General features: G+C 46.4%; 1 protein-coding gene across 1 annotated transcript in view; it reads right to left on the bottom strand.

Moving 5' to 3' along the window:
• The window catches only part of SORBS1 (sorbin and SH3 domain containing 1), a 122,154-nt gene that overhangs the window by 15,877 nt on the left and 90,176 nt on the right, over positions 1–16,101 (bottom strand). Inside the window, exons 22-26 of the mRNA XM_042780825.1 lie at positions 12,791–12,837; positions 7,310–7,424; positions 7,032–7,157; positions 4,932–5,126; positions 2,282–3,055 (exon numbers count right to left, since the gene is read on the bottom strand). Of these exons, the coding sequence (XP_042636759.1) occupies positions 2,282–3,055; positions 4,932–5,126; positions 7,032–7,157; positions 7,310–7,424; positions 12,791–12,837 (1,257 nt within the window). The remainder of the gene's footprint in view (positions 1–2,281; positions 3,056–4,931; positions 5,127–7,031; positions 7,158–7,309; positions 7,425–12,790; positions 12,838–16,101) is intronic.

Genomic DNA, 16,101 nt, shown 5'->3' with positions numbered 1-16,101 from the left:
GGCAATCCTACTTCTGTAGTGATACTGCCTTGGAAACCCAAGGAGGGGTCACTATGAGTCGGGTCCAACTCGACGGCACACAACAACAACAACCAGCTCTAAGGGGAGCAAGCCCAGGAGCCATGGCCTGGGCACATGTGTCGGGGAGGGGCTTGTGCTGAAAGTGCATGGTGAAGGGAGGTGACAGGGAAGGGGACCCTGGGGTCTGGTGGCCCACCAGGGGAAGCAAGCTGATTTTCAAGCCTGGGTTTTTAATGACCGTAATACCCGGTGTTGCCAGTTACTCCCCTTGCATCCTCTGGTAGGAAGCGGGAAGTGTACATGCGTAACCCCGCTAGGAGCTCTGGCACTGTGTGCACTTCCTGTACACAATGGATCCTGGAATTGGGCTGTGATGATGACTCATCGCTGACCATAACGAGGTCTATAGGCACCTTGGTTTGACTTAGAAAGTTTACAGAACTGTTCCTGTGTTGGAGACACTGAATCCTTTTCAACGAAGCCCTTCAGCATATCTTCCCACGGAGCTGTCCTCTCCTTCACTAGACCCACCCTTTTCTTCCTGTGACACAGAACGTTCTGGAAGCACCCGCTCTGGGGCCAGGCAGAGCCTTCCCCGGCATTTCGGATTTCCTTTGGCCTCACACTCAGAGTTAGGGCAACAGTCTGCAGCAACAGCAGCAGAAAGCCACCATTTATGTGGAGAGACTGATTCCCCTCCTACTTTGCGCGTGAGGAAACGTGGCTCAGGGAGGTTAGCTGCTTACTAGAGAGAGGCTAAGTTGGTTTCTTTTCCCTACCCCACATTGCCCTTCCCCACATTGGGCCCCCACTCCCGATACACTGGCCACTGAGCCATATGGGTCAGGCTGGAGTTGGAAGTCTGGTCTAGTTTGTGCTTTGGGTCTCTATGCTCCTGCAACCACCAAGCATATCTCTGTCACTGCACTTGTGACATCGCTGTGTCTACTAGCCTGTCTGGAACATAGGCTCCTTAAGGTCAGGGATAGGATGATCCCTGTCCAGAAGCTGGTACTTGAAGCCTTGAAGTAACGGTTGTTGAATGAATGAGTGAAGGGAAACTCGGATTGTAAGTTTGAGGACTGAGTATAGTTTATTATGTTCATGATACATATTAGACACTTAATATATGGTTTGGACATGCCTTCAGGAATTCTATCTGGTTCTGAAGAGGTTCTAGAATGTTCTCAGTTCCAGAAGCAGCTATAGATCACCCAAGAACAACAGAATTCCTGTTTATGAAGTGGTGACTACGTTCCCAGCCACGTGCACAGCACTTCACATCATTATTTCACGGAATCCTCTCAACCACTCCCTGAGGAGGTAACTGTTATCTCCATTTCACAGATGAGGAAACTGAGGCTGAGACAGGGAAATAACTCTCAAGTCACCAGCAAGGAGGAGGTAGAACAAGCATTCAAGTCGGTTCTCTCCAACTCCAAAGCTGGTAGGCACTCTTAATTAGACCTCCACACCTTGTTCTGGAGGAGTCACCCAAAGTATGACTTGTGGGGTATTAAATGGCACAGCTAAGGTTAGAATCATAACCTGCCTAGTTGCCAAGTTCATCTCCTCCTAAAATTTTTCAGCCCTCACAAAACCCAGAGGCCACCTTGGTCCAAACTTTGAAATCTTTGTGCCTGACCTAGAGACGGTGAGACAGACTCCCCAACACCTGGCGTGTCCACTGGATGACCCCGTGTCTGCCAAAGCCCCAGGAAGCTGGGCCTGCACACCCCTCTCCAGAATCCCAGTGCACCGATCACCATAAACACAGGGCCCCACACTCCCATACACAGACATGATGCAGGACGAAGACCTGATGGAACTGAGCACCAGAAGCACACCATGGATTACGGAAACAAAGTGCACTGCAACCAAACCAAATCACACCAAACAGGAGCCTGGTGTTCTCAGCTGTGTTAGAGCAAAATGAGCATATCCCTAAGGCGTAGGTGGCACACAGGGAAGGCCCTCCTTCTCATGGGCTTTTGCAGCAGGCCTAGAGGTGCCCCAAGTGGGGCTAACTTCTGGATCTGCTCCAGAGGCCAGAATCCAGCCTGCACTTGGTGGCCTCCAGCTGTATAGCTTTGATACCTTGTTCAGTGCCCCTCCATCCCCTCCTGGTCAATAGCTTTGCTCCCAAGGCAAATGGGTCTAGCCTGCACCCACTTGGCTTTAGTGAGTAGATCACGTGAGATGTCCGGCCCACCCTGCCAAATGCAACGCCGAGGGCACACACGTCATGCGGCACGCCTACCTGGCTCACACCACTCAGAGCAGCTTTCCTTGCGGCCTGCTCGCCACCTCTACACGGCTCTGTCTGCTTGGCCTCCCCTCCAGCAAAAGGGCTACCCAGGGGCTTGCGGGGCCGGCCTTCCTCAAGGGTGTGGAGATCTGAGAGTCTCTGTTCAGTGCTCAGGCACCTGACCACATCTGAAGGTTTCAAGCAGCTCTTCTGAGAGATCTTGGGTCTGCCAGGGCCTCTCTCACCTGCTTCCTTCTCTGCTTGCCACTCAGACTGTCTGCTATCTTCCCTCCATTGCTGCCACTTGCTCTGGCTGCTAAAGGCATCGCTAAGCTCCGAGATGACCTTCTCAGAGCTTCTAAGCAGCGGCTGAGAGAAGCTATCCTGGCGGACACCCGAAGGTGGTAAATGGATACCACTGTCTCCGTTGACGTGAAGGGAGGCCTGGACAATGGGTTCCAGGGAGTAGGGTTTGTGGGGGTGAGGCAGGGCCAGTGGGGAAGCTACCGAGTATGGGGAAGCACGATGTGACCAGCTAGAACGAGGGAGGCTGATGGGCAGAGAGGGACTGGCCCCCACCGACAAGGCAAGGGGGTCAGTGTTATAGAGAGAAGCCTCTGGCAGCGGAGGCAAGGGTGGGGTCAGGGCCAGAGGATGCCTGCCTGGGACCCCCACAGTCAGTGAGATCCACTCAGAGGTGATGGCACGCATCTCAGGGGACACAGTTTGGTAAGGGTGGGGCAGAGATGAGAGGGCTGGCGTGATGAGCTTGCTATGACTGGGAAACTTAAAAAGAGGAGAGAGAAAAAAAAAAAAATAAAAAGAAAGAAGCAAAAGATACAAGTGTCAGCATAAAGAAGAAAGAAGTAAAATAACTATAGGGGGTTATCCAGAGGAATGAAATGGAGGGAGTGAGCAGGACATGCTGGTGTCCAAAAACGACATCATTCAGTTAGGTGTAGAGGGGAGTTGGGATGTGGGGGTGCGTGACCATGGGTGCATGCATGTGTGTACCAGTGTGTGCAGTCTGCGGGGAGGATGGGAGAAGCAAGTGGCATGGAGAAAGGTTCCCATCAGAGTAGTTACGGGTGGTCCCTGCCTGGTTGGCACAATCAGATTTTCAAAGGGACACACTGGGAGCTCCTTCCACCCTCTTTTCCTCTCCACCCAGGTCACCTCTGCAATTGACCCAGAACCATGACCCAGAAGCCCTGACCCAGAACCACAGGGAGAAAAGCCAGTCCATCATGCTGGTCCTGCCTTAGGCCCTTACTCTAAGGTGCATAGCAAATAGTCTTTCAGAAATGACTATGAGTAGTGTAGTCATTCTGTTTTAGACAATCGTGCTTGGCTCTGGCCCAGTGAAGCCGCTAGCTGAACCCCCCATATTATCACAAAGCAGAAGGCCCTGCTCCAATCTCACCTCCCTCTCTGTGAGATCACAGGACACAGGTGTGACAAGCAAGTGGGAGAGGAGGAAATGGTTAGAGGATGAGAGAAAAGAGGTACCTTTCAGTGTCATCCTGGTTCCCAGGTCCTGCTCTCACTCTCTGGACACTCTCCCTGCAACTTACCACGTGGCTTCAGCCTGTTCTACAGGACGCCACCCACTGGTCCTCTGCTGAACTAAAGGCTCTCATTTTTTCTTGGCTTTGGGAAAGTGGGTTGGGTTTGGAATAACTTCTATCTACAATAAGCTCTCTTATAATTAATGTTCAGGAGCTCTGGTGGTGTAGTGCCTAAGGCATTTGACTGTTAACCCAAAGGCTGGTGGATCAAGCACACCAGCCACTCCTTGGAAGGAAGACTGGGCAATCTACTTCTGTGGAGGTACTGCCTCGGAAACTCAAGGAAGGGTCGCTATAAGTTGGATCGACTTGATGGCAATGAGTTTTGTTTTTTTTTTTGACAATTAATGTTCAGTAAAGCCAACATGGGGAGCTCTGGTGGTCCAGTGCTTAAAGCACTCAGCTGTTCACCAAAAGACTGGCAGTTCAAACCCATCAGCCACCTGCAGGAGAAAGATGAGGCATTTCTCCTCTGTCCAACAGGGTCGCTATGAGTAGGAATTAACTCACTGGGAGTGGATTTTTGTTGTTGTTGTTGTTGTTGCTTTGTTTTTTAAAGCAAACATCTTATTATCCCCAACTCCTTTCAGGTCTCAGGTCAGTGCTGACAGAGATACTATAAATTCTCCTCAGCCTCATTACAGTGAATGCTTGCAAAGAATACTCAGGAGCTTTCTACATATTTGAGAATGAGACGGTGAAACTCTCTCTTCCAACCTTTGTCTTCTCTAGGCCAAGCCTGGCCAACAAGATGACCAAGAGAAGTACGTGGAGCTATAGAACTCATGATACAGTGGTAGTACTGGAGCATGAACTTCCAAACGACGGAATGCTTACAGGATGGAGTTTTGGACCAACTAACAAGAGCTGAGAAAGGTTCCTGTTTCTGTTTCCCTAGTCATCTTATCCCCAGATCACTTCCTTTTCCCTGAGATCATATTTCTCCTACAAGTGCTTGAAAAATGCCACTGTGTGCATGAAGGCAGACCTCAGTGTATACTCTGCCTGGCTGCAGACAGATCTGAATACCAGTGCCATCAGCATTGTGGTTCGTCATGCTGAGTGTGGAAACTGGTGCCACGAAGCTTAGATACCTGTGGGCTCCCAGTGGCACTACGACTTGGGGAGGAGGAGAAAGGCAGGTCAATGTAGTCCAGGGGAGTTTTCACCAGTGGCCGTTTGATCACGTCCACGTAGGTGATGGGGAAGATGCCTTGTCGGGACGTCCCCGGGATCCTCCCTTCATACCAGTTCTCATCCACCTGTCGCAGCAGCGTGATCCTCTCTCCCTGCAAGACATAGTAAGGCAAGGGCCCTTGTCACACCACGCCTCAGCAGTGAGGGGCCCCCATCTGCACCATGCTGTTTATCACATTCTTAGCTCAGAAAAACCTCCCTGCTACAGCTGCATGGGATGAACATCACTGGCGTGGGGGCGCAGCAGCAGGAGTGCTGCATGACGGTGGAAAGCGAAGCCTGGTCTTCCACTTCAGTGAGGGACAAGGTCAGACTGATCACCTCCAGCTTGAAGACCAATGTACTTTTTTTTTTTTTATACTCATTTGATGCAAAAAAGGACAGCTGTTAAGTATTTTTCTCTAAGGCAAAGGTTGTAGGGGTTTTCTTTTCTTTTTTTATATAACTTTTTTTTTTCACATATCATTACAGAAAAATTAAAACAGGAATAAACTTAAAGAAGAAAATAACAATCACCCATAATAGCATCCCCTGGGGATAAGCATTGTTAACATTTTGATACATGATCTTCCCAGATTCATATCTATGTACATGTATTAGACTTGCACATTTTTTCTTATGAATGTACATTGTATTTCTCTTTTGAAAATTGTTTATTTTATACTTAACATATAGTGAACATCCCTCTATCAAGGAATGTACCTTTTTCATGGCATTGCACAGTGTAACAGACCACTACAGGGTCTTTGACTGCATGAACATATAATGATCTAATTACTGATTCTCCAGCTGATGGCATTTAAGTTGCTTTAATATAAGGTGGCTCATCTTTTCAAAGGCACTGCTCCCTTCCTTCAATCCTCAACAAAATGAGTGATTTTAACGATTTTAGCAAGCAGAGAATTTTGGCACACAAACTATTTGAATTCCTAGGAAGGACTTTCTTTACACAGCTCAATTATGTTCAAAATAAACATGCTGAGTTTACTGGAAGATGGCAAGGATGCTCATACTGACATCTCCTGTTTATTGAGCACTAACTGGATGCCATGTGTCATGCTAGGAGCTTTGCACGCACTGCCTCATTTCATCCTCTTACAACAGGAGAAGGCCATCATCTTCATTTTACATACGAGGAAATGGTGGCTTGGAAAGATCCTTTAGCTTCCCAAAAGCTGTACAGTTGATAACTTTTGGATCAAAGCTTTTTAAAACTTTTCCTCGTATGAAAAAAATTAGCTTTTGTTCCCCTAGGCCCTATCAATATGTCATAAAACCTGCCCCATAGCACTGTTTATCACATCATCAGGTACTTAACAAATGTTGAAAAAAGTTCATGAAAGATGCCTTCTTGTTGTTGGCAGTTGCTATCGAATTGGGGCTGGCTTACAGTGACCCCCTGTAAGAGAATGAAGCACTGCCTGGCCTGCACTGTCTCCATGGTCACTGGTACCCATCATGTGAGTTCACTGTTGAGGCCATGTGTATTTTGAGTGTTTTCCAATATAGGGAAGGAGCTCTGGTGGTGTAGTGGTTAAGGCATTTGGCTGCTAATCAAAAGGTTGGTGGTTCAAACCCACCGGCTGCTCTGTAGAAGAAAGGTGAGTCGATCTACTTTCATAAAGATTTACAGCCTTGGAAACTCAGTGGGGGTCACAGTGAGTCAGAATCGACTTGTTGGCAATGAGTTAGTTTTTTTTTCTTTTCCAATAGAGGGGCCCATCTTCTAGCACTCTATTGGACAATATTCTAGGACTAGAAATACTTCCTTTTACCACTGAACTCAATGTAGTTAAGCCTGACACTTGCTTATGGTTTATTTTTCAAATTACCTAAACTCAGAAAATTCCCCAATGCCTTTAACTCAAATACGATTGGTGCACATCTCTCAAGGGGATGGCCAGCATCGTTACCCTGACCCACTGGACCAGTGCCCCATTCCCTGTAACAGCCTCATTCAACAGAGCCCACAGCACATAACGGGAAGGGCAGCTTACCTTTCGGAAGGACATTTCTACTTGCGTGTCACCATTAAAGTTAAACTTAGCAATCGCTTCACCATATTCCAATATCTGCACTGGCGTCAACTTTTTGGGCTGAGCCTTCTCAGCAGGAGGGAGAAGCTGAGAAAGGAAAAGACGGAAAAGACAAAGAGAAAAAAAGCAAGCAAGGAAATGAGAGAATAAGGAGGAAACAAAACACAATGTCCTCAGTGAGTCAACAGTGCCTTTGGCACGGCTGGGCTTATCCTTAGAAAGGAAAGGAGCTGCGATACCTCGATGTAGGTGCGTGGGAAGATCCCCACCCGGCCGTGGTGCTCGCCTTCGTACCAGTTCTGATCAATCTGCTTGTAAATGTAAACAATATCTCCCTTCTGCAGAGGAAGCTCCCTGTCAACACAGAGGGTCATGACATTTCAGCAGAGGTTGCAATATGTGGAAGATCAAGACACTTCAGTATTCTAGCGAGAGGAGACTCCAAGTGGGGTCCAGGGGGCAGATTACACAGGAGTGGGCTCCATTATTTGGCAGTGAGAACTCCACTACTGAGGAAATTACACCATACTTGGCATCTCCCCAGTCTTCTGTGGGACAGATGTGAACATTCAAACTGACTAGCACTTGAAAGTGCTGAGGCCTTGTGAGTTTCTATCTGCTATGGTTTTCTCAACCTATTTTTAAGTGTGAATGCTGTTTTATGCTCAGAATATTTACCCAAGATCTAAGAAAGTAAGGAGCTCTGGTGGTGTAGTGCTTAAGGCATTAAGCTGCTAACCAAAAGGTCAGTGGCTGGAACCCACCAGCCACTCCACAGAAGAAAGACAAGGCAGTCTGCTTCAGTACAGATTTACACCCTTGGAAACCCAATGGAGGTTGCTATGAGTTGGAATGGACTCAATGGTAGTGAGTCTGGATTTTGGTCTATCTGCTGTGGTTATCTCAACATATTTTTAAGTATGAATGGTATTTCATGCTCAGAATATTTACCTAAGGCATAGCAATGTACCCAGCTGTCTCAACGGATGTTTACTAAATAGTAATAAAAAAGTCTTTCTAAGACACCTGCCTTCACTACACTCTTCTGTGTCCAAAAGTCATACCTTCATTTAAATTACCCTCCGATCACTTGTGATATATTGGTATCCTTCCATCATCCATCCATTTGGTCATTCGTCTATCATCATGCAGCAGAAAGGCTCTGATGTCAGACAGATCTGGGTTCAAAACCCAGTTGTATTGTGTATTAGCTCTGGGACGTTGGGCAAGATTCTTAACCTTTCTGAGACTCTTTCTTGATCTAAGATAGAAGCTGTTAAGTGATCGCAATGACTTGCTGCAAATAATGCAACCAAACCAAACCCACTGCTGTCGGGTCAAGTCTTAAGTTACAGAGGCCTTAGGACAGAGTAGAACTGCCTCATATGGTTTCCAAGGCTGTAAATCTCCACAGAAACAGGCTGCCTCACCTTGCTCCCGTGGTGCGTGAGTGGTCAGTTTGAACCACTGACCTTTTGGTTAGCAGCTGAATGCTTTAACCACTATGCCACCAGAGCTCCATCTTTTTGGGAGCAGATTACCAGATCTTTCTCCCGTGGAGCTGCTGGTGGTTTCGAATGGCCAATCTTTCGGTTAGCAACCAAATGCTTGACCACTGCATACTAGAGCTCATGTACACTTAGCACAGTGCTTAAATAAATGTTAATTCCTTTCGTCTTCAACATGGAAAAGGGATCTTGGAAAGAAAAGTGGATTTTTCTTCCGATGCTCCTCATGCCTTTTAAAAGCATTCTATAGCCACCCCTTTGCTTGCTTCAATCATGATGTCAGCATCCACCAGAACTCTTTTAAAAAATGAGACAAAAACATAAATTATAAACAAAATGAACATGTAAAAGGAGAGCAAAAATTTTAAGTTGAAATCTTTGGGGATTAAAAAAAAAAAATGGCCTAGATTTTTTCCATTTGCATCAAACCAAAAACATGGGAAGTAAGACCTCTGATTGTAATTTGGAGGGGTGTGCCTGCTTTGCAGCGTACCAGGAAGTCCCATGGTATGTGAGGGATGCTGGCTAAACAATGGGGGCACATCTGGAAAACTTTACACAAAGTTATCCCTGTGTGGCCTGAAAGAACATAGTAGCTTTTGTGGGTCCCACATTGATAGACAGGATTCTGATTCCAAAGAGGCCTGTGAAGGGGATACACTTGCCTCTGGAAGAAAGGAGTATCTTTAGCCAAATTCTTGCAAAGTCCTTCTTGGGGTTGTTCTGTATCCCACCTCCTTGCCCTCATCACGGGCGCACAAAGAAGTAGAGCCCTGAGCGTATCGCCCCCTGCTGAAGATCTGCAGGCTTCGAACCCTGGCCCTTGGGGATTCACAGCTGTAGAGGTGGGTGGGAGCTATGACAGCCTCTGTTAGGCAAGGGAGGACATTAGGTGTGACAATAAGAGACAAATGCAGAGAGGTGTGTCATCATGGCCAGAGAGGCACCATGGGGCACCTCAGGCTGTCATCCTTCTAAGACAGTGGTCCCCGCTCTATTTTGCAAAGAACCATCTGACCGGTTCTGGTGAGAAGGTGTGGAAAACAGTGAGAAGCTGTACTTTAGATCTTTCCTGGAGCATCGTGGTGTGATTACTACAGTGAAGGCTCTGAGAAGTCCTGTGGGAAAGAAACCTACTAAACTTTGTTGAATCAATGCTTTTGAGTAACATATTATGGGAAATGTAGAACTAAAGGACTACGGAGGCGCTTCAAATACTTAAAGCCTATTGATCTGCCATTTTCTCTTCTAAAAAAGTTTGATTAATTCTTTTCTTTTTTTTCTGGAGGCAGCATGACATGAAAACAATGATTGAGGAGGATGGAACCCTCTCCCTCTAGTATTAAAATGAAAAAACATCCACTGCCATCAAGCGACCCCCACAGGGTTTCTAAGGCTGTAAATCTTTACAGAAGTCGACCGCTTCATCTTCCTCCCACGGAGCAGCTGGTGGGTTTGAACTGCTGACTTTCTGGTTAGCGGCCAAATGCTCTACCCACTGCGCCACCAGAGCTCCTTCTCTCTGGCATTAGCAATGCTGATAAACGGTGACAATTTCTGTGGAGTTCAGCTTCTCACCTATTCTCTTTGACAGGGCTGCTCTAAAGAAAAAACCATTTTTAAGACTTTTTAAAATGAAATCTAGGCAAATATATTATTCTCACTACACTACTGAATGACTCTTATGTAGAACTTTCCCAATTCAAAGAGAAAAAGTTATCAGTTTGATTAAACTGAAAATTATTGATCTCTGTTATCCTCTCCCTGATGAAAAGGAGAGGGGAGACAATATATTTTGAGTTTTACTTTTGCTACAATGTGTAAAATATTTTACTGGTGATGAATTATGTCATCTTTATCCTCTGAGGCCCTGCAGGAGAGGCACTGTTATATCTCCATCATACAGATGAAGACACTAGAATGCGGAAGGTGGCCTAACTTGTTCATAGCCACAGAGAGTGTAAGTGGCACAGTTAGGGTTTGAACTGAGGACGTCCTGACTCTAAAGCCTATAATCTTGCCATTATATTAAACCACCAACTCTTGTTAGCTGATGAGTCAAAGGACTGGAGTAACTACAAGTACACCTAAGTGCACCAAATTTGCCATTGTTGTTGTTGTTGTTATGTGCCGTCGAGTCGGACCCGACTCATAGTGACCCCTCCTTGGGTTTCCAAGGCAGTATCACTAAGGAAGTAGATTGCCCCATCTTCCGTCCAAGGAGTGGCTGGTGGGCTTGAACCGCCAGCCTTCTGGTTAGCAGTCAAATGCCTTAGGCACTACGCCACCAGAGCTCCCAGATTTGCCATTAGGCTCTGGAAATCACAGGCTTGTTATTCACTGTATTCTGGAGGGTATCAGGACCATGGCTGCTCGGCCCCCCACCCACAGCATTTCCCGGCCTCTGAGGATGGGGAGCTCTCCCTCACATCACCAGTCGTGGAGCCTCCTGCAAGCAGGACAACAGGATGGCTGTGGTCCTTAGCTCCCAGTGGAAACTTATGGCCTGTTTTCACCCTCAACTAGGAAGAAAGTGAACAGGTTCCTCTGCGAACCCAGTCTTTAGTAGCATGACCCAATACTATCTCATAGAAAATACAAAAGTTCCCTGCTCACCTAAGTTCAGAAAACACAGGGTTAAATAAGCTGGTCAGGTTTCCTCACTGCAGGACTTCTAGAGCCACTAATACTCCAAAGAGCAATGGGGTATCTCTGCAAGTGGCTGGGGGGTATGGAGATAGCAGTGTGCAGTGGTTCTCAAGCTCATTTTCATGAAGGAACACTTTAAGAAACATTCGACGTTCTGAGGAACTTGGAGAATGGCTAGTCTCTCGTGGATTCCCACAAGCCTCTAACATCCTGGGATGAGTTAGCAAAGCCGGTGAAGTAACCTTCCTGGCGACTGGTTCTGGTTCCTTTCCTGGAAAGGGCTTGTCAGATCAAGCTACCACTTAAGCAAACTGAGCCCCTACATAGGAGAAGGGAAGGTGGCATAGTGGGTGGGAGCACAGGTTCTGGTCTCAGGCTGCCTCAGTTTGAACCCTGACTCCTTCATGTACCAGCTTGGGTACTTTTTTTTTTCCCCTTTCTTTCTTGTGCTTTAGATGAATGTTTACATAGCAAATTCCAAAGAAAACTACTGCCATCGAGTTGATTCCAGCTTATAGCTATCCTATAGGACAGAGCAGAACTGTCCCATAGGGTTTCCAAGGCTGTAAATCTTTACGGAAGCAGACTGCCTCATCTTTCTCCTGTGGCAGGGCTGTTGGGTTTGAACTATTGACCTTTTGGTTAGCTTTAACCACTGTGCCACCAGCGCTCCTTCACAGCAAATTAGTTTCCCATTGAACATTTGATGCACAGTTTATTCCAGGACATTGGTTACTATCCCTGCAATGTGTCAGCACTCTCTCCGTTTCCACCCCTCCAGTTTCCCTGTCCTCTCTGCCTTCCCATCTTTGCTTTTTGGCCGCATACAGTTGGTTGCTCTAAGGAACACACTCCTCATGTGTGTTATTGCTTATTTCATTTTATTTGGCTGAATGGTGACTCTGGGAGTGGCTTCAGTTCTAGGTTAAAAGGGTATCTTAGGACGATGGTGGCACCCTGGTGGGACAAAAGTTAAATGCTCTACTGCTAACTGAAAGGTCAGCAGTTTGAACCCACCAGCTGCTCTACAGAGGAAAGCCTCGGCAGCAGTCTGCTTCCGTAAAGGTTTGTAGACAAGGAAACCCTATGGGGCAGTTCTACTCTGCTCTGAATGGTCGTTACAAGGTGGAATTGACTGGAGGCTGTGGTTTTTGCTAGGACAATAGTCCTGGGGGTTCCTCCAGTCCAATACGTCTGAAGTTTTTTTTTTTTTTTTTTTTTTTTAATAAATTTGAGTTTTGTTCTACATTTTTCTCCCATTCTAACTGGGACCTTCATTGTGTTGGGCAGAGTTCTTAATCTTCCAATTCATTGGTTTCTTCATTTGTACAGTGGGGACAATAATAGAACCCACCCATGGGTGGGGCTGCAGTGAGGGATGAATGACATATGGTAAGGACTGGATGAGTCAAGTACTTCGAACAGTGCTCGGGACACAGTAAATTGTATTCAACTTTTTTTTTTTTTTTAATTGTTATCACTTCTCCAACTCTTCTCCAAAAGTGAACTGCTATGTTTCAAAGAGGCAGCTAAGGTAACAAATGAGTATGACATGGCACTTACTTTAGTGTCTGAGCTTTAAAGTCATATTTGGCTCTGGCAGGTCTCATCTAAACACAAGAGAAAAAGACAGGTTACAGTCACAGCCATGTACAATGGAAAGGACACATTTCCACAAGTTTCTAGAAAGCAAGGCAGGAAAATTCACTCTCACCATTTTGCGCTGGTGTAGCAATGCGGGCAAAATGCCAGTTGCCTGACCTTAGAACACTAGATGGACATTCAGCCAATCATGTCATGCATGAGAATGCCCCAAGCAGGGCCAGGTTTGGGAAAGAGATGGCTGGAAAAGCCCCAAAGCTGACCATGGCTATTAAAAAACTAATCTTGTGGTGATCAAAACAAAGTGGCGCAGAAGTCATGACATGTTCCTTATCGACTATCTCACTCTCCAGCGGACATCTCCTGTTTGCCTGACTTCAATCATGACCTGCAATAGATGAGACCCTGATTCACCTCTCACCTCATCATCAACTCCCTATTTCTCATGGTCGGTCAGAGCATCCAAAACACCAGCGACAAAGCGAGTCCAGAGCTCAGGCTCTTTCCACCAAGATAATCCCACTCCTTCCAGACCTTCCTTCTCACCCTCAGCCCACCTCCACTTCCTCATCAAGTCTGTCTTTGAGTCATGGCAACCTTCCCTCCGTTGCTCCACAACCTGCTCAGGTCTGACCTCTTGTTCGCACAGGCACACAGCTTCCTTTCACTTCATGTTCCTTTCACTCCAATCCACTGTCACTCAGGACCACAAAGAACATCCCTCAAATGCCTCCATCACTTCCTTGCTCAGAAGTCAGCTGAGGTGTTGACTGTCCCTCAGACAATCTCAATTCCTGACATGGGTTAAAGCCTTTGAGCAATTACCCCCACACTACCTAATTGCTTTTATCTCTGATTACATCCAGGTCCTGTTCCTGTTCCCATGACACAAATCTATTTGCTACACTGGAGTTTCTTCATCTCCAATTCCACCAAGAAGTGTGCCTTTACTTACCACATTCCTTTGCATTTCTTCCTTACTTTTAATTTTTTAATTTAAAGGAAGAAAGGAGGGAGGGAGAAGGAAACTCTGATGGCATAGTGCCTAAGGCATGTGACTGCTAACCTGAAGGCTGGTGGTTCAAACCCACCAGCCATTCCTCGGAAGGAAGGTTGGGCAATCTACTTCCGTAGTGATCCTGCCTCAGAAACCCAAGGAGGGGTCGCTGTGAGTTGGACCTGACTCAACAGCAGTGAATTTGTTTTTTTTTATTTAGGAGGGAGAAATCATGTGAGCAAGCTTGTGAGTAAAATTCTCTCCCCCAGTCCTAAGCAACCCCCAAGATCAGGCGTTAAGAGTTAATATCTGGTGCTACCTGAGCCCCAAAGCTCCCTTTCAGCAAACCTCCAACTTCAACTGCTATGACCCTCTGCTCTGGGGAAAAATGTGATGAAAATTTAATTACAGACTTCCTCTTCAATATTGGAAAGCATGAACAAAGTGGGGGGGGGAAAAATCAGAGGCTCTACGTAAGAAAACATGGTATCCCAAAGCTTTAGTAGCCATACTTTTAGATCCTAATCCCTTAGGAATATGCCTCATATTTCCAGGCTCCTTAAACCAGGCTTTTACAGGGATCTTCTTAAGGGACATGAGTTGGTCACAGGAATTTTTCTTACTTTTGCATTTTCATTTTGATCTTTCCATATCTGCCAATACGTGTACATATTAGAGGTCAACTGAATGAACCACCTTAGAATCAAGTTATTGCTGATACCAATTTTAATATCTGCATTTGTGATCAAATAGCATAGTCTAACAGTTGCAGGCTGACCAGGAAAGAATGAATAATGATAAATGACACGTTCACAGGGAAGGCTAAGTGACCAAAAGGTACAATGCATTGTGAGGACAAAAGTTCCACAGCGATTCCAATGGAAAAAAGTGGTGGGAGAGAGAAGTCACCATACAACATTTAGTTGCAGAGCTGAGTGAACTTTAAGGAACTGATGCCAAAATAGCACAATATTCACACTTCAAGTGGCAACTGAGTTGGGCAAGACAATGCCACTTATCAATTAAATTAATAAACTCCATAGGTGTATAGTTAAGTTATTTAATTTGTAAATTGGTTTGGTTCTATCAACTGGGAGTGGGTAAGGTTACTAACATTATTTTCGCATTAAAGCAATCTATATTAGGAGCTCTGGTAGTGTAGTGCCTAAGGCACTTGACTGCTAACCAGAAGGCTAGCAGTTCAAACCCACCAGCTACTCCTCGGAAGGAAAGCTGGGCAATCTATTTCAGTAGTGATACTGCCTTGGAAACCCAAGGAGTGGTTGCTATGAGTCGGGTCCGACTCAGTGGCACATAACAATAACAACATACATAGCTCCAGGTTGACAGAAAGACTCCACTGAATTCCTAGGAAATACGTGGGTCATCGTTAGTTGTACAAACCATACTTCTCCTTTCCACCTTCCTAATTCTTCCTGAGGCAAATTCACCTTTCTGTCCTCTGCCTCCCACAGCAATGTGTTACAAGGGACAGACAGCTGTGGGTATGAGGGTGCCTCTCCCACTCAACTACCAGCTGCCCTGAGGGCATGGTCTGGGTTCTGCTCTCTGCCTCCCCACAGGACCTTACACAGAAGTAGTGGTCAACCAAGTTCTACTGAATGGGACTGAAGTCCATCTACACAGCAGGATGCACCTGGGACTTCCTAGTCTTTATTTTCTCATGTCTATGAGTCAATTTCTAGGACTGTGATTCTCAAAGCCTGGTCTTTCAAATGGCGGCATCAAGATCATCCCCTGGAAACTTGCTAGAAATGTAAATTCTCAGGCCGACCTCAGAATTCGGCAACGTGTATGTAACAAAAGTTCCAGGGGGCCCTGATGCTAGCTCAAGTTCGAGAATCACTGCTCCAGGAGAAAAGGCAGGGTAGGTTAGACAAGAGTTTGCCTCTTCCTGTGGTTCCTCCAGCTGGTCGCACTGTCATGTGCACACGAGCTGGCTGTGTTTTCATTTGCGTGTGTTATCTGTATGTGTGAACGTGCAGCACTGGGGTGCCTTTGCATATGCCCATCTCCTCCTGCATCACTCCCAAGCCGGTGGGTCTGTGAACGTGGACACACCACCAGCAGAGCCTTCTCTCAGGAGGACGGGGAGGCGCTGGTGCACTGGGGCCAGAGGCTGTCCTCCCCGGCAGGTGAGCAACACATGCCAGCTTCTATCTCTCCCTTGATACAGTTTCTCTCCCTTGATACAGTTTCTCTCCCTTGATACAGTTTCTCTCCCTTGATACAGTTTCTCTCCCTTGATACAGTT

Source organism: Orycteropus afer, unplaced genomic scaffold (genome assembly GCF_000298275.1).
Source record: "Orycteropus afer afer isolate SDZICR_OR568_19922 unplaced genomic scaffold, OryAfe1.0 scaffold00064, whole genome shotgun sequence".
Taxonomy (NCBI): Eukaryota; Metazoa; Chordata; class Mammalia; order Tubulidentata; family Orycteropodidae; genus Orycteropus; species Orycteropus afer.
This window is presented reverse-complemented; position numbering and strand designations above follow the sequence as displayed.